General features: G+C 43.7%; 1 protein-coding gene across 3 annotated transcripts in view; it reads left to right on the forward strand.

Annotated features, from left to right (window-relative positions):
- The window catches only part of VGLL4 (vestigial like family member 4), a 95,298-nt gene that overhangs the window by 58,004 nt on the left and 14,385 nt on the right, over nt 1–22,909 (forward strand). For all 3 annotated transcript variants that reach the window (XM_064156362.1, XM_064156363.1, XM_064156361.1), the window contains one exon: nt 12,706–12,895. In XM_064156362.1, the coding sequence (XP_064012432.1) occupies nt 12,706–12,895 (190 nt within the window). The remainder of the gene's footprint in view (nt 1–12,705; nt 12,896–22,909) is intronic.

A 22,909-nucleotide genomic window follows, 5' to 3' on the forward strand; every position in this document is an offset into this window, starting at 1 on the left:
ACTGATAACCCATTTATGACCTAAAGCAGTGCTTCCAAGCCTTCTTAATTGATGCAGCATCTCACTGCCCATGGATTAGCTGCTTGGTTCTACTGCAGACTTCTCAGTGGTATTTCATAGAGTGCTTAATTAATTATGGGGTGGAACACCATTACTGTGTGATGGGGGGTAAAGAGCTGCAGAAATGTGCAAGGTGTACATCATACACATAAAATGGGGGAGGATTTAACAGGTAATTAACTAGGGAGTTATAGCTCAGTGGCGTAGTGGAACCCTGTGGAGCTGCTATCTTGTGTATGGTGAGACACAGACCTACACTGACACTTTCTTTTACTTTCTTCTGTCAACTCCTCTGTTCCTCCCTGTCTTTCAGGGTTTTTTTGTGTGTGTGTTTTGTCAGGAATGAGTTGCTTCTACAGCTTTGAATTAAGCAAGGAGCTTAAGATAATGCAAAAGGAGCTTCAACTAAAGACTGGTAGGGATAGGAAGGGGGAGACAAGCCCTAATTAAAGGTCTTGAAGAAGTAGTCTAACTTTGGCACTGCTCACCCGTTCCAGTCCCGTGACTGTCAAGATAGCTTCAAAAATAGGAATTTCTGCTTGTTCCTTGTTTTTCCAAGAGTTCTGGAAATGATTGTCCTCAGTGCCCAGAAAACTGTGAGAAAGGCTGTCCAGGCAGCATGCGATTTCTTGGTAGCAATCACAGTCCCTCCCTCCCACTATCTTTCCTGCCTTGGCTTCCCCTTGGAGAAAACGTTTATTTTAAGTGACCCTGCAACTTGGCTCCATAAACCACTCTCCTGCTTGTGAGATAAACAGTCCAGCAATGATTGAGACAGGGCTTCCATCTATCTCTAAGCACCATAGGGTTGTCTCCCTTTTATCTCTCTGGCAGCCTTCATCAATCCCAGTGACTGTGGCATGGTGCAGACTGTTGTTGGAGTGGGTAGGAACATTAGCTCCCATCAAGTACCTTCACTTCATTTGAAGAGGAAATAACAATACCAGGATTTTCACAACTGAATCTTCTAGTGAAACGGCAGTTTTCATGTTCTTGCCCAAAGAGGTGTTGGAGGCCCCATCTCTGGAGACATTAATTGTCAAACTTCATGGTTCCTGAGCAACCTGATCTAGTTTGGGTTAGAGTGACCTTTGAAGAGCCCTTCCAACCTGATGCGTTCAGTGGTAGTATTTTGTCGGTGTGGTTTTTTTTGTTGTTTGCTTGGTTTGTTGTTTTTATGAATACCTCTTTATACAGGCATTTCTTTCTTCTGGAAAAGACATTGCTCTCCATCTTTTCAGCCACACTGTCCTCTGGGCCCTTCTAGAAGATGAAGCTTTCACAAGCTTTTAGATATTAAAGCACTAGATGTGAGCAGTATCTAAGGATACTTGCATTGTGTCTCAGAATAACATAGAGCCAGTGGGTTGAGGATCTATATTGCCGACCTTGTCCGGCTTGTGATGAGCCCGAGTTCAGCCTCTTCTCCTGGCTGGGTCATATCTCAGCCTACTGCCATCAGTTACAGTAAAGCCCTGGCAGGCTGACATGTCCTACTCATTTCCTATGTAAATAGCATGATCAAAAGGCTATCTTGTTTGCCTCTGAATGGCTCATCTAGCTTGCTTGCTTGGATTCAGAGTCCTTGAGTGTCCTGAACAGTTGTGATTACTCTCTCGCATTCCCTCTGTAGAAGGGATTTTGGAGCCTGCTTTGAAGGACAAAGAGATTCTGTTCTTTACAATGGATTCTTTGTGGGAGATGGGTCGGGATTGTTCTGGCACTCTGTGGATTAAAGTCTTCAATATTCTGTCCAGCTTGATTGAAGGGGCTCTGTGTTCCTTAAACTCATGAGTCCAGCTCAGACAGGCTGCAACCAGGTAGCAGAAAACCATATTTTCCCCTGTGTTCACCAGGCCAAAGCTAATTTGCTCAGTTAACCTCAGTTTAGGAAGAAATGACTGTGTTGGTGACCCAAAGGTATCAGCAGCTCCTAGCTGTGTGTCCCCGAGGGTGTGGGGTGATGAAGGCTTTGCCTCCAATCCCATCTCCTCCAGCCCTGTGGCATCACCTTCTGCTCTTTTACTTGGCTGTATGCCACGTGTGGAAGAGACAGTAGCCAAGAATCCTTTGGTATCCAGAGGAGGCCACAATGACGGTCAGAACGCAGGGACACCTCTCCTGTGAAGACAGGCTGAGAGAGCTGGGGTTCAGCTTGGACAAAAGAAGGCTCCAGGCAGAACTTAAAGCAGCCTTTCCAGGATTTGAAGGGAACTACAGGAAAGCTGGAGAGGGACTTTTGACAAAGGCACGGAGTGAGAGGGTGAAGGGTGATGGCTTCAAATTGGAAAAAGCTGGATTTGGATTAGACATTAGGAAGAAATTCTTCCCTGTGAGGGTAGTGAGACACTGGAACAGGTTGCTCAGAGAATCTGTGGAGACTTCAATCCTGGAAGTGTTCAAAGCCAGGTTGGATGAGGCCTTGAGCAAACCGGTCCAGTGGGAGGTGTCTGTGCCCGTGGCATGGGGGGTTGGAACTGGATGATCTTTAAAGTCCTTTCCCAACCCAGATCGTTTTGTGATTTTATGAGTCTTTGCTTTTTAGGACTTTTTCTGTTGTTGTTGTTTTGGTTTGCTTACTGTTTCAAGGTCATGTGCACTACTAATAGGAGTCCAGGCCTCAGCTTTGCAGCATCTGTGTACAGTACAGTGACCCTGCTTTCACAAATCCATTCCAAAGATAGCCACCCCTGTGTGCATGTCTAACTCAGGTTCTGGATATATTACCCTCTGTGGTTGTATTTTTAAAATGCAGCATTTATGTTCTCTCTTAAGGGCCTTCTACCTTCCAGGTAGGAAATGTGGGAGAAAAGAAAATGGAAATAGGAGAAACATTTGAAAGTGCAGTATCAGATTTTGAATCTCTTCTAGAAAGGTCATTTTTATTGATGCTCCATTTTTTTTTCTATGTGTAGCAAAGGAGGATAATGTGAGAAAAGGCATTCTGAGCATGTTTATAGTGAATTACAATAAATCCTTGCAGTGTAGCTAAAAATGAGCTCCAGTTTAGCTAAGTGGAATATATTTTCTTAGCATCTTTTGCTTCAGATTCTCAGGAAAGCAGCAGTATGCTATTGATTGGATTAAATTTTTGTATGACTGTGCTACAAGTAAGCTTTTCCAAATTAATGTTTTAAACATGGTTGCCATAGAACATAGAGACTCTGCTCATACCCACAAGGAAAACTTATCACCCAGACTAGAGTTAAGTATATGTCACAGGATCACATCCATAAATACCAGCCTACAGAGTACAGGGTGCTGGTTTAGACCTGAATATCTACAGTGCTGTCCACTAGCAGAAACAGCATCTGAAAAAACAGAAGCTAGCAAATATTTTCTGTCCTTGCAGGAGGAATTATTCAAAATTGGGCTTTCACAAACTGAATTTCCTATTTGTCTCTCTTTGCCATTGCATGAAAATATATAGTTAAAAGATATAATTTAGCATGATTTTAGCATTGGAACAAGCTGCCCAGGGAGGTGGTGCAGTCACCATCCCTGGAGGCGTTCAAGAAATGTGTGGACATGGCACTTTAGGACAGAGTTTAGTGGTCATGGTGGTCTTAGGTCAGTGGTTGGACTTGATCTTAGAGGTCTGCTGCAATCAAAACAGTTGCATGATTCTATGGAAATCCATAGTTAAAAGGTGGGATTTAGTTCATTGAAATACTGCTCAAGAACCCACTCTAATAATTTTTTCTGTGGTGACCCTGATGTGGCTTTGATTCCCTTTTGAAATCGATGTCAAGTCTTGTCACTGGGATTGTTTCTGCTGAATAACAGGCTAGTCTTCAACCGGTTCAGCTTTGCTAGGTTTCTGTGCCACAGCAAATGCCACAGGAAAGACAACCTGGATCTGGAAGCCATTGCTTTGGAAAGCCGTGTCTACAACATGCTAAATTAGTTACATTTCATTCTCAGGGTTTTAATGATAGTGACCTGAGATTCTGATAAACCGCCGTTATCGCACTGATAAATGCTTTTATCTGGCAGCTTTTAAACTCTACTTATCAGATGTGAGAGTGCTGTAAAACAGTTTTGCAAAAACTTAAAGGAAGCTGAACTCTGATGATGTTTATTATTTAAACTTTGCATGGTAGTAGTTGTTATTATTGCAGCCATCAGCATGGTGTTTTGTTTCCTGCTTTCTCAGCTGTGTGTGTCCCAGCTTACAAAATAAAAATGACAGTGACTTCATGGGTCTAGCCCACACACACCTGAAATCTTACCGAGGTTTCAGCTGCATGGAGGAGAAAATGTTGTCTAGCACTGCATAAACTTCGATTACTGAATGTCTGTGTTATTACTGAAAGATTCACCAGTACTACTCACAGTGCTTAGCAATGCAGTATGGTTTGTTAGGGAATTCAGTGGGTGATCTCTTCTTGCTGCCCAATGAATATGGATGCCACTTTCTCTAAACAAACACAGGAACGTGACACGTACTGCTTCCTGCAGAAAAGGTAAAAGCTGCTGCTCCCTCAGTCATCCTTTCTTTTTTATCCCCTCCCTTCTTTGGGATGCCTGTGTTCTTGCATAGGAAACACAGTTAGTCTGAGGAGCTCAGTAGTTGTACCTTCGTCAGCTTACTCAGAAAGAGATCATTGTCAGTTTGGAATGAACTAAGCCAGGGCTGGTAGCTGGTACTGTTGTGACAGTTTCCTTTACCTGTGAGCATACTGACTGTTGTGGCTTCTCCTGAACAAGGGCCATGCACATCTGACAAGGCTAGCCAGGAGAGATGGTGTGTCTGTGTGAGACAGTCCACCATTCTGGGATGGCTTTAGGTCTTGATGGCGTGTCAGACCTGTCCTACTGGGCAGGGCTGGCTGGCCTGAGCACACCACTTTCTGTGTCTGCTTGTAGTTGGTCACTGCTTAGCTTGGCAGCTTGTTGTGTCTTTTGCACAAGCCTCTGTAATGCACTGAGCAAGAATAAAATGATAAGTTGTGTTAGTTTCTAGTCCCTCTTAACTGACTTGCCATGTTTGATGCAGGTTTCTCCTGGGAGAGTCATGGAATCATAGAATTGTTTGGTTGTAAAAGATATCTAAGCTCATTGAGTTCAACCATCGACTTAAAACCACCACCACCATGTCCCAGAATGCTATGTCCACATGTTTCTTGAGCATCTTCAGAGATGATGACTCCACCACCTCCCTGGGCAACCTAAGAGCTGGCAAAAAGGCTCAGAAAGGACAGCCCTGGCTCAGCAGCCCCAGCTCCTGAGCAGAAACCATCCTCAATCTTGAACTGAGGGAAGTCTTTTTTTGGTGTTGAAGTTACCAAGTGTGGTAGACATCCCTGTTGCTGTTTATCTTGAGGTTTGTGTAGTTCAGCACTGATTCCATTTAAATGTTGTCTGCAGTTAGAATCTCTTTGTAGCTGTAGTTTACATTAGTACATATACTTAAAGCAGAAGAGAGGAACGCTTTTCAGACTTTAGCTCAGGTACTGAGAGAGCCAAATGGGACATGATTTTAAAGATACATCTGCACATATATGAAGGCCTCATGCTCTGTAATTAGACCTATGCCTGAGGTTGTTGGGCTGGAACTGAACACAGCCCTAGTGACAACTGTTGAGGTGTGAAAATTGGAATTTTACAGGGAAAGTGTTAGGGAGCTCTGCCAAACCAAAGCATTATGTTTTATTCCATACTTTTTGGGGGGGTATCTGCTGCCTTTCTTTTCATGCTAGCAATTTCTTGCTTGCTGACCAGGGAGACTCTCTTGGTTGGTACCTGGTTAGACTTGTGAAGAAACTTTATTTTCATCATAGTTGAAGTGGTCAGCAGAGACATTTTACTTGTCATGCTTATGAAGTAATCTGTAGAAGTGAAACCATGGTCCATCTGAGTTAGTTGATGTGCATACACTTATCCAGCTGTGCTTGTACAATGTGGTGAGAGAGAATACATGCTGATGGAGCTGTTTTTTCACAGTACATTCGAAGGAGTTGGGTTTGAAGAGGCAGTTTTGTCATTTTCTGCCTACCACAGTTTAGTGTTTTGTATGTAATAAGGCATTTTCAAGAGTTATTGAGCTGAGTTCTGCTTTAAGCTGTACTACTCAGCTCCCATTAACGATGTGTTCTTCAAAAGGCTCCTGAAGCGAGCACGCCTGCACTCCACAAGCACTATCTCCTTTCTTTGGGCAGCCTTTTGAACGGCAGAGGAGGAAGAAGTGGGTGGAGATGTCTGAATGCAGAGGTCACTACTTTAGGTTCATGCTCGCCATGTCAAGCATAACGTGTCTCTCCTTGGCAGGCACGGTCAGCTGGAGGAGCCAGGACTGAACAGTCGATTCAGTTGCTGTGTTTTGGGTTTGGCCAGGAGTTTTCTGGCGTACACATCTCTGTGCAGTGGTAGCCAGAGGTTGGGGCCAGAAATAAGTGCTTTTCACATGCTTTGTAAGCAGAGGAGAGCCAGCTCTGTAGACAGAATCATAATATGATTCGGGTTAGAAGGGATCTTTGAAGATCATCTAGCTCCAACCCCTTGCCACGGGCAGGGACATTTTCCACCAGACGAGTTTGCTCAAGACCCCATCTAGCCTGGCCTTGAACACCTCCAAAGAGGGGACATCCACATTCTCCATGGGAAACATGTTCCAGTGTCTCGCCACTCTCACTGTAAAGAATTTCTTTCCAATGTCCAGTCTAAATCTACCCTCTTTAATTTCATTCCCACTCTTGTGTGACGTGTTGGGTTCTACTTGGACATACCAAAAGTCTAGAAAACACATGTTAGATAAGTGAGTCAATCAGTGACTGCTAAAAGAAGTCTATTAACTGCAATAGAAAATACCTCCTTTCACTGCAGTGTTTTATGATTTGGCTGTTCCCTTCAATGCTCATTTTGCTGTTGCTGTAGTTTGTGGTCTGATGGTGCTCTCCATATAGGACTGGTTTATGTACTACAAAGGAAATAGGAACTGCTGTGACTTAACACTGTTTGGCAAGCTACTTCTCAGAATTAAATTTTAGGCTTTAAGATGAGCTTAAATTATATCTTTCATAGAAACTGCAGTCCAGAAATGAAGTAGTGCTACAAAATTAGGTTTTCGCCTCAGGGATTTTTGTCTTTGCCTGAATGGGGGGGGGGGGGGGGGGGGGGGAGGGGGTATAGAAATAGGCAGCAATTATATAAAAACATATAATTTGTGACCATCTCTTAGGGGTATCTTTTTTTTATTAAGCAGAAATATACTGCCAAAGAATCTGAAAGGATTCACTCTTTTCTTTTTGTCAAGCAAGTGAAGAAAGTCTGCCTTAAATTCCATGCTTTTAGGATTGTCATGTAGTCTCTTCTCCCTAGCTTCAGGTGACAGTGAGAGGAAATGACCTGAAATTCTCCAAGAGGAGGTTTAGGTTGGAGATTAGGAATGTTTTTTTTTAACTGCAGGAGTGGTCAGGCATTGGAACAGGCTGCCCAGAGGTGGTGGAGTCACCATCCCTAGAGGTGTTCAAGAAATGTGTGAATGTGGCACTGTGAATGGCCGTGGTGGTGTTGGGTTGAACTCAATGCTCTTGAAGGTCTCTTCCAGCTGAAACAATACTATGATCGATCAGTGATTCTATTAAACACAGATTTAATTTCTGGGGAACTTAATCAATTTCAAGGATCTCAATCCTGTTGCAGTGTATGGTGTGCTGTGAGGTAACACCATCTGCTGACAGCATCTGCAGATGAATTCTGTGGTACTGTACTGTGATTCTTTTGATAACTTGTTTTGCTGACTCTTTGAATTGAGTAATTTGCAGTGACTTCCCTGCTTGGTATTTGATATCTCAGATCATTTTTGTGCATGAATTGGAATTTTTATGCCATTTATCCCAATTTATGTTGGCACAGACCAACTTCTGTGTTTGACAGTGGAAGAAAATATGCAATAGTTTATGAATGTGTTCCAATCTATTTGTGGTTTAATCTCCTCATGACTGTAAGAATATAGGAATCATAAAAAAAAGAAATGGCATCTTATAGTATCCTTTGCACATAAACATAGCTTTAGCTGCTCAGCAGAAGTGTTTTGTATGTCGTGAGAGCTAGATTTTGATCCTGGGTCAGCAGAGGAAATGGCTCTTGGAGATCTTAATGTACTCTTAATTTCTGTGAATATCTGGCTCTAAGAACTTGAGGTGTCTCCTTTTACTAATGAGAGTGTGTCTGTGTGGAGGTATTGGAAAAGGTAATTAAAGGTGTAATACATGTTAATTAAAGTCTGTTAAACTCTTGTGCCTGCGATTTTATCAATTAGTAGAGTGCCTAGAGGTCATGGTAATTCAATTCAAGACCTTAAAGGTAAGGACCCTGCTGACAGACACCAGAACCAACAATATTTTTATTATTTTTTTCCCCTAAGTTAATAAATGCTTAAGGAATGGACAAATCCATTTGTCAGCTTTTGAATGGAAAAAATAAAGTGGGCAAAGGCAGTGCTCTGGAATTTTCTTTCGAGGAGTTTTATTTCGGTCTCTCTTAAGGTCTGTATCATGTCAATCTTCATCTGGAAAGATGAAGCCTTTCATTTCTGGATTGTAATGAATGTTCAGATTTTATGCATTAATAGTAGCCAGTGAGGGAGAGGAAACTGAGAGAGCGAGCAGGATATGGTAGCCATATATTAATGCAGCCCACACTGAGTTGCTAGGTCAGAGAGGAAGAAAGCTTGCTGCCAAAAGAGTGGCGGTAGTGGTTTTTTTCCAGAGTCTTTGGTAACTGCTGAGTTCTCAGGCACGTTTTAAGAATTCTCTAGTGCTTTGCTATCAAATCCACAGGTGTACAAACAAGACTTTTGCTGTTGTGATGTTTGTGTTGTGTGAGGCTTTTGGTGAGGATGCAGATACTGCTGACTGAACTGCCTGAGAAGTGCATAGTGTAGGAGAACCACTGTTCACAGAGAACCACCCTGCTGCTTTTACAATCATTTCCTTTGCCTTTGTTCATTTGAGTCACTTTCAGTTTAGGTTTGTAAGTGGTTAGAATGAAGAATATTCTTGCTGACTGCAGGGACTCCTGTCAGGCCAGCATAGTGCTGCAGCAGTGCTGTATAGGCAGACACTACGTCACAGCCTTATCTCTTCAACTTGTCTGTGCTTTATCATGTTGCCTAACAGTTTTAATAAAAAAAAGAGGGGACACACACGAGAGGCTAGCATGAATAGTTGTAAGTAGAACTATCTGAAAGCAGCAGATCTGGAGTGTCTTGCACCAGCTGCTTACTGAAACAAAGAGAAGTATTATGAGAGGCACAGTAAATGTGTTTGCTATCTCTGCTAGCAGTTGCGGTGCAGACACAAGCTGTCACAGTAATGAATTTTGAAGACTGGAGTTTGGACTTGGGGAATTTTATGAAACACAGTTGTTTTATCAGTGTTGTCTTGCCAGCTGCATGATGTGAGTCTGGTTACCATGGAGTGTGGTCAGCTGGGGGAGACAAATCTAGTCACTAAACCAGCATTTTGTGTGGTGGACTCTGCTGTGGTTTCTCCCTCTCTGGTTTAAATTCAAGTTTGGCAAGGAGGAAGGTAGAGGGGAAAGAAGTTATCTTTAAATGAAGAGCAGTTTTAGGCCTAATCAAACTCGCAGGCCACATGAAAGCTCCTGGGGCAGTAAAAATATAGCATATGAATATGCAGTTGATCCCCATAAGCAATACAGAGATATTTCTCCTCTTGATGTCCTGTTACTTGGACTCTCTTGTTTGGTGTCATCCTCATCCTCTTCTTGCCTTGTGTCTGCATGCTGGGCTGCACAAGATGCTGATCACTGACCACCTCTATCTTCATGAGGGAGGTGATCAGTGTCCTCCAGCCTGTCCTTAGGAGCTGCCCCTTCTCCTTCCTGCTCACCACTGCCACCTGGTTAAAATTCTGTTAATTGGGTTATTTTTGGCTGAATGGCACCGTTGCTGCTACAGGTACACTGGGCAGTTCTGAAGGCCATGGTGTCATCTGCATGATAACTATCTTACTTCACCGTTAGGAAAACTCATTACCAAATCCTTTAATTGGAAGCCATTCCTTTCTTCACTAAATCTCTTTGAAAAGAGGTTCTCTATTTCCAGCATAGGACAGCAATGGCATTTTTTACCAGGTTGTCTGCTGAACCTGGATGGTGATGTAAAACTACTGTTGTTACCACACAAAGAAATGAATTTTAAGGATTTTTTAAAAGGCTATGATCTCCAAATATTGCTTCCAACCCCTACCATTCTGTGATTCTGCAGTAATTGTGTGTCAGGCTCTTTGCTGCTGTTTTGGGGAAAAGGAAAGGTTTCTACCTTACTAAATGGGACGGTATCTAGAGATTTATGTTTCCTCTAAACACCAGAGCGAGCTTTACGTGGATATTTAAATTCCATAGATATTTGAATTGCCCACATTGCTGTTGGGAGTTGTTCAGAAGTCAGTAGGAGTTAGATGCCTACACAGAATTTGCAGTTCCTGTAATGGAGTTTTGTGTTGGAGTCTTCAGAAGTGATCCCAGGTATGGCAGAGAGAAGAGTGCTTGTGCCTGGGTGGGAGGAAAGTAGCACAGTCTTCAGCTCATGAAAGTTTTGGGTTTTTTTTTCACATCAATATTAACTCATTAATTTAAAGATAGAGGTGAGGGAGAGTCCTCTCTGAGAGAAACTGGTCTGATGTGGTTTCCTTCTAAAGTTTAAAATATGACACTATGTAGGTGAAGGTTTCTACTGGCAAAACAAAAAGGCTGATTAAAAAAAACACAGAAATTTAACTCATAGAAAGATTATTTCACGAGAGAGGTCTTCCTGATAAAAGAGTGGTTTTGAGGGCTTCCCAATGACCACTTCGGTTGTTCTGAACAGGAGAGGGTCTGGGTGTCTGCCTTAGAGCATTTGCAGCAGGGCACAGTTTTACTATTTAGAGCCGGGATGGAAAGTTCCTATTTAGATTTGGTGCCAGAGTCTTTAATAGAAATCATGGCTTGTGGTGTATTATAGGTCAGTGTATATTTGCTAGTTTAGATTATGCTGACTGAACTGGCAAAATGCTTATTTTTACTGGTAAGCACTCTGGAGGTTTTTCTCCTCAATCCTCCTTTTTCCAACAAAATAGCATTTGTCGTGTGTGGAATTAGGGCAGCATTTAATAAATCATCTGCCTGGGTGACAGTGTGAAAACGTGTGGTGGCACACAAAGATTTCCATTGTCAGGTACCTCAGGGTTGGAGATGGAGTTAACTTCAGCCTAATTTTAGTTCTGGAAATTATGGCCATGTAGAAAACAAAATACTTCTTCTGGCAGTGTAGGAAAAATACAAGGTTAAACTCTAGCAAAAATGGCTATTTCAGGCATATTACCAGAATAGGTAACCCTGGTTAATTTAGCTCCTCTCCAAGCCCCTTGTGAAGCCCCAGAACCAATGTTTTGTTGTTTTTTTGGTGTTTGTTGTTGTTATATTTTTCGTTCCCCCTCCCCATATTTAAATCCCTCCAAGGTCTAAGTATGACCTGTGGCTGTAAGGATGTGAGTTCCAGTAAAGCCTGTAAGTGCTGGTGAGCTGCAGTGCTGCTTCGGGCTGTACGTGAAACAAAACATCTAATTGAAAGGAGAATGGCTGGTGACCATGCTTTGAGCTGGCTTGGTGGCAGCACCTGGATGTGTTTGTGTGCAAGGTAGCTGTATCACTTCTGGAGTTATTTCTGTGCAGCTCCCATATAGAGTCGTAAGATGGGTTAGGTTGGAAGGGACCTCAAAGATCATCTCGTTCCAACCCCCCACCATAGGCAGGGACACCTCCCACTAGGAACAGGTCGCTCAGAGTTAAATTAGTTCAGTAACTTGTCTGAGCTCTACTTCAGATATCTACCCAAGTTCTAAATGCTGCTTTTACAAATGTACTTTAAAAAAAGAAATGCCACATAAAGACAACTTGCTTATATGCTGGGAATGACATTTCCTGATACATACTATAGAAAATGTATCATCTGCTCAGTGCTTTGCTACCTCTCTGCCTAGCTGAAATTCAGCATTCTTAATCAACGTTTCGTGATGAAGATCTGTGCAGTTTTGTTCACTGCTTCAAACATAGTTGAGAGAAGGACATCTAAGGACAAAGTTAGCATCAGCAAGTTCCATTTTCCCCTCTAATTTTTACCGTGCATAGACACCAACAAACTTGTTTTGGACAGCTTTTATGAAGGGAATCGTTTGAGAATGTGAATGTTTGTTCAGGTCTAGATCTTGAATGTTTGGGATGATTGTGAAATGTAGCACTGGAATGTCCAACCACAACCATAAGCAGAGGAACGAAGCCTATTTCATGGCAAATAGTCATGTTTTGCAGAGTGAGGTAATGAAAGTTTAGTACTGGAATGGCAACTTAAAAGAAGGAACACTTCTGAATAAAAACTCTGTTGTAAAGATGTGTTAGCTCAACCTTTCAGATCATCTGGGGTGAGTTGCTCCCTTTATCACCTTTTTTCAACTGTTTATTCCAGCATGAAGTACTGAAGTGTGATTTGTGATGCCTTATCCTTCAGCCCTCTTAAATATGCCTGTGCAGGCCTGCCATCTGGTTGGGAAGTTCTTCTGCAAGAACATTTTCACAGAGCATGCCACTTTGCCTCTCTTCTCCCTGCCACGCTCATTCTCCCTTGTCTTCTCCCTACAGGTGAAGCAGCTCTAAGAGGGGAGCCCAGAATGCAGTCTCTTCCTGTGTCCTCTGCTCTCACCAACCACCGGACAGGCCCTCCTCCCATCAGTCCCAACAAGAGGAAGCTCAGCATGGACCAAGGAGATGAGGAGCTGGACTGTGAAAACGACCATGTTTCTAAAATGAGTCGAATGTTCAATCCGCATCTGTAAGTACCCTGCTCTTGTTACCTCTGCTTCCTAGACCCGAGTGCTGTCCTCTTCAACTTTGTGCCTGCTGAAATCAAACTCTGCCTGAACCTTTGTGCCTTTGTCCCAGTTTGGCTGGAAGATCTGCACAAAGGCCGATGTGATTAGATGGGCGGCTTCTTGTTTCCTTTTGTTTTCATACAGCATGAAGTAACAGGAATTAGCCCAACTTCACTATTTATAGCGAAACATACGCGTTCACCTCAAGGGTTGTTCACTTGTTCTTTGTACTCTGTTCCTTTCATTTCCCCTGATTCTGAGCCTCTGTGCTTTCTGCTGCTGGGGGTGGGGAATCAGGAGGAGAGGAAGCAGAAGTGCTTTGCATTTTTGTGAGGCCAGGGGATTGTGAGCCAGCTGCTCTGCAGCCTGCCTTGACAACTGGGCAAGCGGCAGTTGTTGCTAAACATTGCTGAAAGGATTGTGCGGCGGCTCTGACAGTCAGGTGGGGCATTTTTCACACAGGTAAGGCGTTGATGAGTGAGGTGCATCTGTTGGGTAATCACCAAATGCCATTCTTGCTGTGTTCTCATTCCTGGGAATGCAAGCCTGGTTGGCATGAAGCAGAGGCTTAGAGAATTCCGTTCATTCTTTGACTGGAGGAAGTGATCGGAGCGGTTGAGCAGTCCAGATAGCTCTGCGCTTTTCCCTGCTGCCTCAGCTCCGGCAGCCTCTGCGTTCCTCGCATTCCACGCTGCTCTGGACTGTTGTGTTCAGTCATAAGATGCGGACAGAGGTATTTATCCTCAAATAAATCACCACAGTGTTAGTCAGAGGCTGGGCCTGTAGTCTGCAGTCTTGGAATTTGTTACAAATCAGGAATCCAGCACTGAAGTAATGCAAAACAATAAAAGCTCACAAGTTGAGAGAGACTTCTCATTTACAACATACCTTGTTCTTTCCCCTAAAAACTTAACTATTTATAGCCTTTCCTGAGGGCTGAGAGTGCTGATGCTGGAAAGAACCATCTGCTGCATTTCTCTGGCACACATACATGACACAACTGAATCAAATTACTGCATTTTTGAGGTGTTATGTCACTTTGTTGGGAACAGGTGGGATTTTTTTAAAACTCATTTGCTAGTGATGAAATAAAACACAGCTGGCAGTTACGTCCTTTATAACACTTTATACAGTGGAGGCCATAAAACTAATGAAGTCTGAACCAACAGGCTCATATGCAACCAAGGTTCACCACGAAAAGCCACAGGCAGTTATTTCAGGTGATCCCTTAGCTGTATTTTAAAGCTGTCAGATCTTTGCCACTTTGGTATGTTTTTACTTATCCAGCCTGCTACATGTCTGCTCAGTAGATTCTTCCTGTGTTTTTGTGGGTGAAATGTGCATCTTCATAAAATGAAAAGCACTGGCTTGTCTGCCCAGTGTTCATGTGATGACACTTTATCTCAGTTACACCATCTACTGCAGATGAACTCTAATCTAAAATAGGTTTGTTTTGGTTTTGTTTTCTGTATTTCGTAAGCGTGCTCTGGGCATGTGAAGATAGGCTTCCAACCGAATACTACAAAACCTCGAGCTTGCAATGTGTCTGAAATAGATAAATATCTATGTACTTCAGAAAAGTTTTAGTCCCATTTTGCTGCCACCACCTCTGAAGGCATTTTTGGAATGTTTTTTATATTTTCCCTTTTTCTCTGATCATGATGTCCAGGTTCAACAAAAGAAATGGATTACTGAAACTTTGTAGGAGTGCCCTAAAAATTTTGTTTTGGAGATGGGAAGTGTGTTGTAGAAGCTTGATTTGTTCACGTGAAAGACAAGACAGGAGATTTGAGGGAGGAGCTATCTTGTGGAATGTGATAATGACAGTCACATTGTAGTGAGTTGGAGGTTCTAGAAGCGTGAGCTTGACAACATTGAATTTAGAAAACCAAATCCATAAGAGATGCCAAAGCATAATGGTGAAGACTCAGTGTCACAGTGTATTTGGTGATGGCAAAGACATCTTTATGATTTGGAGTGTAAGGATGAAATTTAGAGTCTGTATTTTGAACTTCTCAGGATTGATTCCTCTCAAAGCATAGAACAAAAGAGTTGGTGGTACAAAAATTGGGCATAAGTGCCCCAGTCAGCATGACGGCTACTGACTGCACATCATTGCCACACCAGTGTTTAAATCTACACTCCTCTGGCTTAATGTCTTCAGTCATTCTGAATGCGCAGATGGGCAGATGTGTTTTTCATTTGAAAGTCAGCGCTTGGAAGACTGAAGTCTTTATAAGGGTGACCAGCTCTCACAGACATTTGGGTCTTTGTGATGGCACCCGTAGAACTGCGGGCAGCTGTGTATTCATCCTCTTAACACCAGTGTATTGTGGTTGGAAATGGAATTAAATAGGCCAAGGATTGTGTACTGTGTTTCATTGTAAATGGGAGAACCTTTTGTTAGCAGTTGGATGTTAACTCTTAGGTAGCAGCACCCCAGCATCTCAGTCACTGTGTGCTTCAGTGGGAATGAATCCATTTAAATGCTTTGGATATATAAAGAGAAATCCAGTGGTGCCAGCCTTGTGTTTGGAAATTCAGTGCTTTCAGATGTTCCCTGCTCGAGTCTAACTCCCCGATGTAACTTCTTTGATTAGGTTCTTTGAGCTGTTCTTGGATATGTTGACTTTTGTCATGGAAAAACACAGCCATTTGAGTGCAGTCTCCGGAGTGGAGTGAATCAAATGCTCTGGCAATCCTGCTATGTTTCTGAAATACGTAATGGAATTCCTGTGCAAAGAACAATTTACCAAAGGCTCCAGCTCAACTTTAGGGTAACAAAATATACTTGAGAACTTTGTGGGTTATTATTTTTTTTAAGTCAGTGTGTGAAACTGTCTTCCTTATGGCAAAGTACTGGGCATTATTTACATAGCTCCTGTGTTTCTGTGGTCATAGAGATTACACCCACAAGCTCCTCACTTGGGGAAAATGAGTTTTTCCACCCCAAACCAAAACCTACCCACTGCAGTATGAAATTCCTTTATTTGTGTTTCACCCTTTACGTCCCTCAAATCTTTTACTTAAAATGCATTTGCTAAAGTATAATCTTGCCAAAGTAGAATGTGCTTTTTGGGCCATACTCTCTCCTTTGATTCTTTGTGGAGGAGGAGGCAGCTTGTTTTAAGCATAAAGTTGAAACATGCCTTTGTTTTCATATGACTTCACTAAAATCACCTTGATTTCCAGAGGAGTCGTTAGGGGCATGGCTTATGTAAGAATTGAAAACACTTTCTGTATGAGCAGAGTGGCTGGGCAGCTATACCAGTCTGCCTTACCAAACGAAGCAGCTTTGTTACCTTTCCAAGGTGTATGTAGGATTTCAGGTGAGTCCCACATAACATTAACTTTCCCTGGGCAGTGTGCTGCAAGGGCAGTGATGCGGTAGCATGTGGGACCTTTAAACAGAGGTCTCAAGCCTGACCTGTTTGCTGTGGGTTTCTTGTTTGTCAGGCTGGGGGCATTTTCTCATTTTCACAGTTCAGCTGAACACAAAGAGCTCCTTATCCGAGCAGGAGCTCCAGGAGCTGACATCAGCCCGTTCCTGGCAGGCAGCAGCTCCGCTGTAAGAGTCCTCCGAGCAGGGAGAGGGCCAGCAGCAAAGACAACAGGCAAAGGAGCACAAAACTTCCATGTCTTTTATAAAGAAATTCCCCTGGGCTGGTTTAGCTTCTCAGACTCCTAACAGAAAGCAGCAAAATGAAACTTTTAACTGCTTTTGGGCAAGGGACAGCCATGGATGATACTTGCGGTGCAGCCATTTGGCAAATAGTTTGTGGGCTAGCAAGTCGTGGCATCTAATTGCTGTGTTTAAGGTGAAAGTGAATTGCTGTTGCTGGCATCTTCAAAAGGATTCAGATTCTGTGTTACTGGGAAAATTATATGTGTGATTTCAATATTGGAAGGGACTGTTACTTTTGTTTGCTTCTCCAGTACATCAGGCTGAAAGTTAGCAGGTTTTGCTTGGGACAGCAGTCTTGTGGCATTTGGATTGCAATGAGAATTAATTTCTGTGCAAAAATCATCTCACAGCAGAAGTTTGCAGCTCTTAAGTAAATGTCTGAGGAGTGTAATAATGTTGATTTGTAAGATATATAATTTGGCTTTTTCTTGTAATAAGAATAAGGTACTACTCTCTCATGTAATAACATGAGTAAAATACTTTAATGTGTATGGCATGAGGTGATGTTTAGGTTTTGGATGTAAAATCACAGACCCAGACACTTCTGTTCCAGTTCTGGATTGTTATTTCACTTCTGTTCCAAAGAAGAATCATGGCAAAGCTGCTCTGTGAAGCCAAGCTAGATTCCAGAAGTTTGGAAGATGCTGTATATCTTAGTTTCTTACCCTGACTATCCCATGGACTTTGCTCACTTCAGTGACACTGTAACAGAAGCTACCCTCACATTCCTGTCACAAAATCTGTCTTAAGTTATCCTGAAAGATACCTGGATTTGAAGACCATAGAATAATTCAAGTTAGAACAGGCTTATGCAGGTCGTTTCATCAACCTCCTTCCTAAAGCAGGGTCAGCTGTGGGCTCTTCAACTTGTAGTAGCAAGGAGTTTTGAGTAAGATCTGAAGTAATAGATGATGCTCCTTCTGGGAGGAGGACTCCATCACCTTCTTCCTTACTATTCCCTGACCCTGGCTGAGAATGTAAGGTGGAAATGTTCTACAGAAAATCAGGTCCTTGTTTTTGGTGGAGACTGACTCCAGCTCCAAGCTGGGCTTGCAAACATTTAGAACCAGGTTGCAGAGGTAACGTGGGAGTATTCAGAGGAGTTCATTGCTACTAACTGCTACTGGTTTGTTTCCGAGCTTCATGTGGTATTAAGAAATATGTTTGTGCTGTCATTTTATTGTGACAAATTGGAATTGGAGAAAAAACCCTAACACACACGGACACAACTCAAAACACCCAAAACGTCTCTCATCGGCTTGTGGGCATTTTCTCTGGGCTCTCCTGGCTCAAATGTGCCTTTGAAGTATTTTAGGATTAACCTGGTGTTTTCAAAGCCGTGCTTCTGAGGCTGAAATCCTCTGTACTGCCAGTAGAGCTGCTGCAGTGTGGCCCTTGTTGCTTACAGTGGACAAAGGATTGCAGAATAGTTTGAAACTGCTTTTCATATTATTTTTCCCTTGTGTGCATTATTTGAATGTAGGCCAAATCAGCCAGATGTATTTTCTTATCAGTGGAGGTCACACACTCCACGAAATCGTTCTTAAATTGTTTCCAACAAATGTACATGAAATGGAACCTTCAGAGGGGGACTTGAAAGAGATAATTACTTCAGTTAATATTTAACACTCCGTTTTACAGAAGTTCTTGTTCAAGGGAAATTTCAGAGAGTACTCAAGTCCCTTTGAGCTCAGGAGAGTGTAGGCAAGCATGTGTGAAATGAACACTTTCAGGGCTAAGAATCGATTGGTAGCTCATCAGTCCTTGGCTAAAGGACCTGATCTATCAAATGCTGGGTATATGTTTAAGTGCTTGAAAAATCAGGCAGTGTTAGCTCAGGTGTCTCCACTTGCAGCAAACAGGGTTTGTCAGCTAGCTCCAGAGCTCTGCTTTGGTATCATGTTTTCTACTTTCATTTTCCATCTGTTGTAAAGGATCATTCAGACCTTCACAGGATGTTGAAGCTCTGAGCTGCCCTGTGAAGGCTCAGGGCTGTGTCATTCTGGGCGCAGGGATGCCAGCACCCACACAGGGAATTGCCCAAGGGCTGTGCACGCAGGAGCAGAGCACCTTCAGCAGCCTAGGTCTTGGCTTTCCATAAAGGGATTGTGTAAGTTACCTTGTATCTAGCTGGGGGTGAAATTCAGCACCAAACTACGCAGAGAGACAAGGAAAGAACTAAACATACTCTAGATGTACATCCTAACTTTATGGACACAAAGGTTCCATCTCCCTTCTGGAACCGTTTTCCCAGATGTTTCCTGCAGTTTGACAGATGTACCATTTACTAGAAAGTTGTGCTCTTGAGAATCGGAATGTTATGGACACGGTTGCTATAGACAATGACTCTGTGAGGGTAAGATTTGGAAGAAAATGTTACTTTAATTTCTAGTCGAATAAGAGAGTTTTTTTTCCCAGACTGAGTGCTGGACTGGAGACTCTCCTTTCGTTTTCCCGCATGCTGTAATGTGCTGGCTTTAACTCATTCCTGCCACACTGCTGAGCGCTGTCTCCTCGTCCCCGGCAGTGTTTCCCAGCGTTGAAAGGGGATGAGTCTTCCTCTGGCTGCTTCTAACCATCCGTAGCCATCTCTAGGTTTTCAGTAAGTGCCCTAATGGGTAGCCGGCGTTGCCCTCCCCTCTCCCCAGGTTGGGGTACCCCGGCAGGGTGGCAAGGTGGAGGGGAAGGGGGTGTGTGGCACTGCCAGTCTTCACCCTACTGACTCCCAGAAAGTGGCTGGTGAGGAGGGAGCTCCCTGAGCTCATGTCTTACCTTGCCGCCTTTCCACAGCCCGGGCCGCCTCCCGCCTAACCGCGGCTGAGAGCCGCTGCCCGCGGCCGGGCCGGGGAGACTCTTATCGTGACGAGGCGGCGGGGCCAAGCTCGGCGCCTCAGCCGAACTAGTGAGGCCCTGGCCTGGCTCGGGGGGAACGCGGCCGTCGTCCAGCGCCCGGGCCGCGCTCAGCCCGAGGGGAGTACCGGGGCCGTTACTGCGAACCTCCCAGCCCAGTGGCGGCTCAGGCCTGAGGCAGCGAGGGTGGGAAGGCCCCGTGCGTGCCCCGGGGCTGCGAGGGGTGAGCGCAGTGTCCCCTGGGGCTTTGTCCCGAAAGGAACGGCCAGGGAAACGGAAGGAGTTGGCCGCCATTGAAGTCTGGAGGTTTTGACCTCCGTTATTTGACCACTTCCCCTCGTGGAAAACGCCGCAGGGGTCCGTCGGGCCGGGTAACTGCTCCGATGTTGGCTGAAGTAGGTAGCCGTGTCCGCGAAGCGAGCTGCAAACCCAGCCGGCCTTTGCATGTCTTGCATAGCTCAGCTAGCACTGTAAACAAACGCTGCCGCGCAGCAGCTCTCCAGGAGTTCTCTTTCACAGTGTAAACAGTGCTGCTAAAAGACAGCGGAACGGCACCACGGAAAGCAGGGTCGGTGCCCTGCCGCACTGTACCTGCAGGCTGCCTCTGCATGGCAGCCGGGTCTCCTGGCACGGCACCCGCCCAGCCCTCCCTGCCTCATCTCAGAGAAAAAGGGGTGGGATGAGTTTGGAGAGCCATGAGGAAAACTTTCCAAAACATCTGGGGAGAGGTCTCAGCACACTCTAATTACTATTTGATGTTCTCTTTAATGTGGCACAGATGTACAGTTAATAACGGAGGAGACGCACATTCCAGTCAAGTTAAGGTCGGTTCCTGTCACAGCCGTGTCTTTGAAGTCTTAGTCTGTCCGAGTTGGTCGTAGCATCTGTGAGCTCTATGGACATTGCTGTCTCAGTGATGAGCCATGATGCTTCATCAATCTTTTGGTCACACATTTCATTAGTAACTTCTAATGTTCATAAATCAATCCTTACAAAAAAGGGAGGGGGGAAGAGAGAGATTAAAATCCCCAAACTTTTTTTTTTTGCCTGTGGCTTACATTTCTGACAAAAGTCTGCCTTAAATCAGTATGGAAGTTGCTGTGAGAAGGTATTGCTGATTGTGGATCTGGGCACCTTAACTGCAGAAGCACCCTTCAGATACTTTGGTGCCGCTGCTGTGGTCTGTCTGGTTATCAGCTTTTGAAAAGAATTAATTTACTATGTTGGTATGAATAGTTGTGCAAAATAAAACAAAGCTGTAATTGTATTTACGGTGCTTCTGGAGGTTTCAGTGATTCAGATTTTATTAGCAATTACAAACAGTTTCAACAAACTTTTCATGAAAAGTTTATTCCTTTTATAAAACAGCCCACGAAAAGGAAAATCTTATGTCTTAAACCCAGTTATTTAAACACTATTCTCAGTCTAAGGATCTAAAGCCCTGGGGATTTTTGAGAACTTTCAATACTTCTGTCTGAAATTGAATTAATGTACTTTGTCACCTTTTCCTGCTTCACCTCAGCCAAGGTTACAGAGTGGATAGAAACCCTGATTTGTAAGCTTTTGTGATCCAGGTCCTTTTCCCTCTTTCACAGAATCGTAGAGTCAATCAGGTTGGAAGGAGACCTCCAAGTTCATCCAGTCCAACCTATCACCCCGTCCTATCCAATCAACTAGAATTCACATAAGAACTGTTGTAGTTGGAAAAGAAAGCTCTACAATCCCATCTCTTGACAGTTCGACATGCTTAATTCTAACACTGTGACCTTATTTTCAGAGTCTGGTTTGTGTTGTTAAAGCATCTGCTAAATAAATTTGCCCTGGTATCTTTTACTTTTTCCATCATCTGTTTGTAAAAAAAAAATCTGCTCCTCTACCATAAGAATCTACCTGATGCAGTCTTTTAGGTGATTGAACTAATTAAAATCCCGTGAACTTTGGAGAAATTTGGGTTCACAGATTGTCTTCATTTGGTTTCCACTACAACAGCAATATCTGCATGTCAGTCACTGAGCAATGGATGAAAGTATTTTTTCCAGATAAAAAAGCAGAAAATACTGTAAGGAGCAGCACAGAAAATGCTAACTGCCATTTTTCATTTCCTCTAGCACTAGTTTTAGCACTGAGTTTCACCACCAGCAAGCCTTCCTGCAGAGCAGCCTGCTGTACCCTGGCAGCGTTGAGCACACATGTACGTGGATGATGTAGTTCTGCTAAGACACAACCCACTGCTGCAGCTATTAGATGTGCGAGCCCAGAGTTCCTCTGTGTGATCATAAATAGCTTTTGCAGTGTTTTGCAGTGACTGAAAGGTTTGCTGCATGTGCCAAGTTCGAGTTCCAAAGGATGTTAACATGGCTGAATGAGAACAGCTGCACGTGACCCAGGCTGTGAACTGGTAGAAGGCAGGAGGAAGTCTTGGCCAGAGGTGTTTGGTGGGCATTGCAGTTGGGTACAAATGAATCATTTCAGAGCTGACCCGAGTCTTTCCAATGACCCCTCTGACCTAGCTGTGTTCATGGAAGCCTCTTTGCTGTTTCCTTATGCTGTGAGATTTTTCCTCCCTGCCTGTTAGAAATTTTAGGGAAAGTTTGGAGTGGCCCTTTAACCTTGTTTTTTATCACTTGCTTTGCTGGATGTTTTTTGCCTCCAAGCAATTCAAAGTGCCTTGTGGACTTGACAGCTCAGACTTCTGCACTGATACTTATAGTTTCCATTCCAGCAGTAACTTGTCTTTGTAGATCATGTTCTGTTATTCCTGATATATGCAGTAGCCTGACTTCTCTCCAGATGTGAACACTGGCAGGCTTCACTCTGTTTCACTGGGTTCATTTGACTTTCCCAGAACAAGATTGTTGTGCCTTCAAGCACCTAGATACTGTGTTGACTTCTGTGTAGTTTACTTTTGAGCTAGAAATGAAACCTTAGTTCTTGTCTTGCCTGGCAGCCATAGGATTGAGTTTCTGGTGCGCATGTAACCATAGCAGTAGCATCTCTTAAAGGGAGATCTTGTCCCCAGAGCCTTTCTGAGATGTGCATGTCTTGTGTCTTTTGGGCCTCACAGTTGGCAGAAACAGTTCTTCACTTGCACATTTTTCTAATATGCAGGTTCAAAGACATCTTATTGAAGACAGTTATGGGGAGGTGCGGGAGTCATATCAATCTTAGAGGTTTGGTTCCAAGAAACGTGCTGTTCCTAACAGGCAGCTACAGCAGGGAGGCCAGTGATGCTGTGCTGCAGGTTGGAGGAGCAGAAGGTCTCTCCTCTTTGGCTGCTGTGGTTGGCAGGAGGCTAGGGTTTTTTTGTCCTTGGTCTGCACAAAGTCAGAGATGGTGGGAGTTGTGCTCAGCTGCTGGTTTCCATCCAGGTACAGTTAAAGAAGAAAGGGGCTTATGCTTGTACTCCAGAAATCATGGTGAAACTGTTCCTTGTTACTGC

This window comes from Pogoniulus pusillus, chromosome 16 (assembly GCF_015220805.1).
Source record: "Pogoniulus pusillus isolate bPogPus1 chromosome 16, bPogPus1.pri, whole genome shotgun sequence".
NCBI classification, from domain to species: domain Eukaryota; kingdom Metazoa; phylum Chordata; class Aves; order Piciformes; family Lybiidae; genus Pogoniulus; species Pogoniulus pusillus.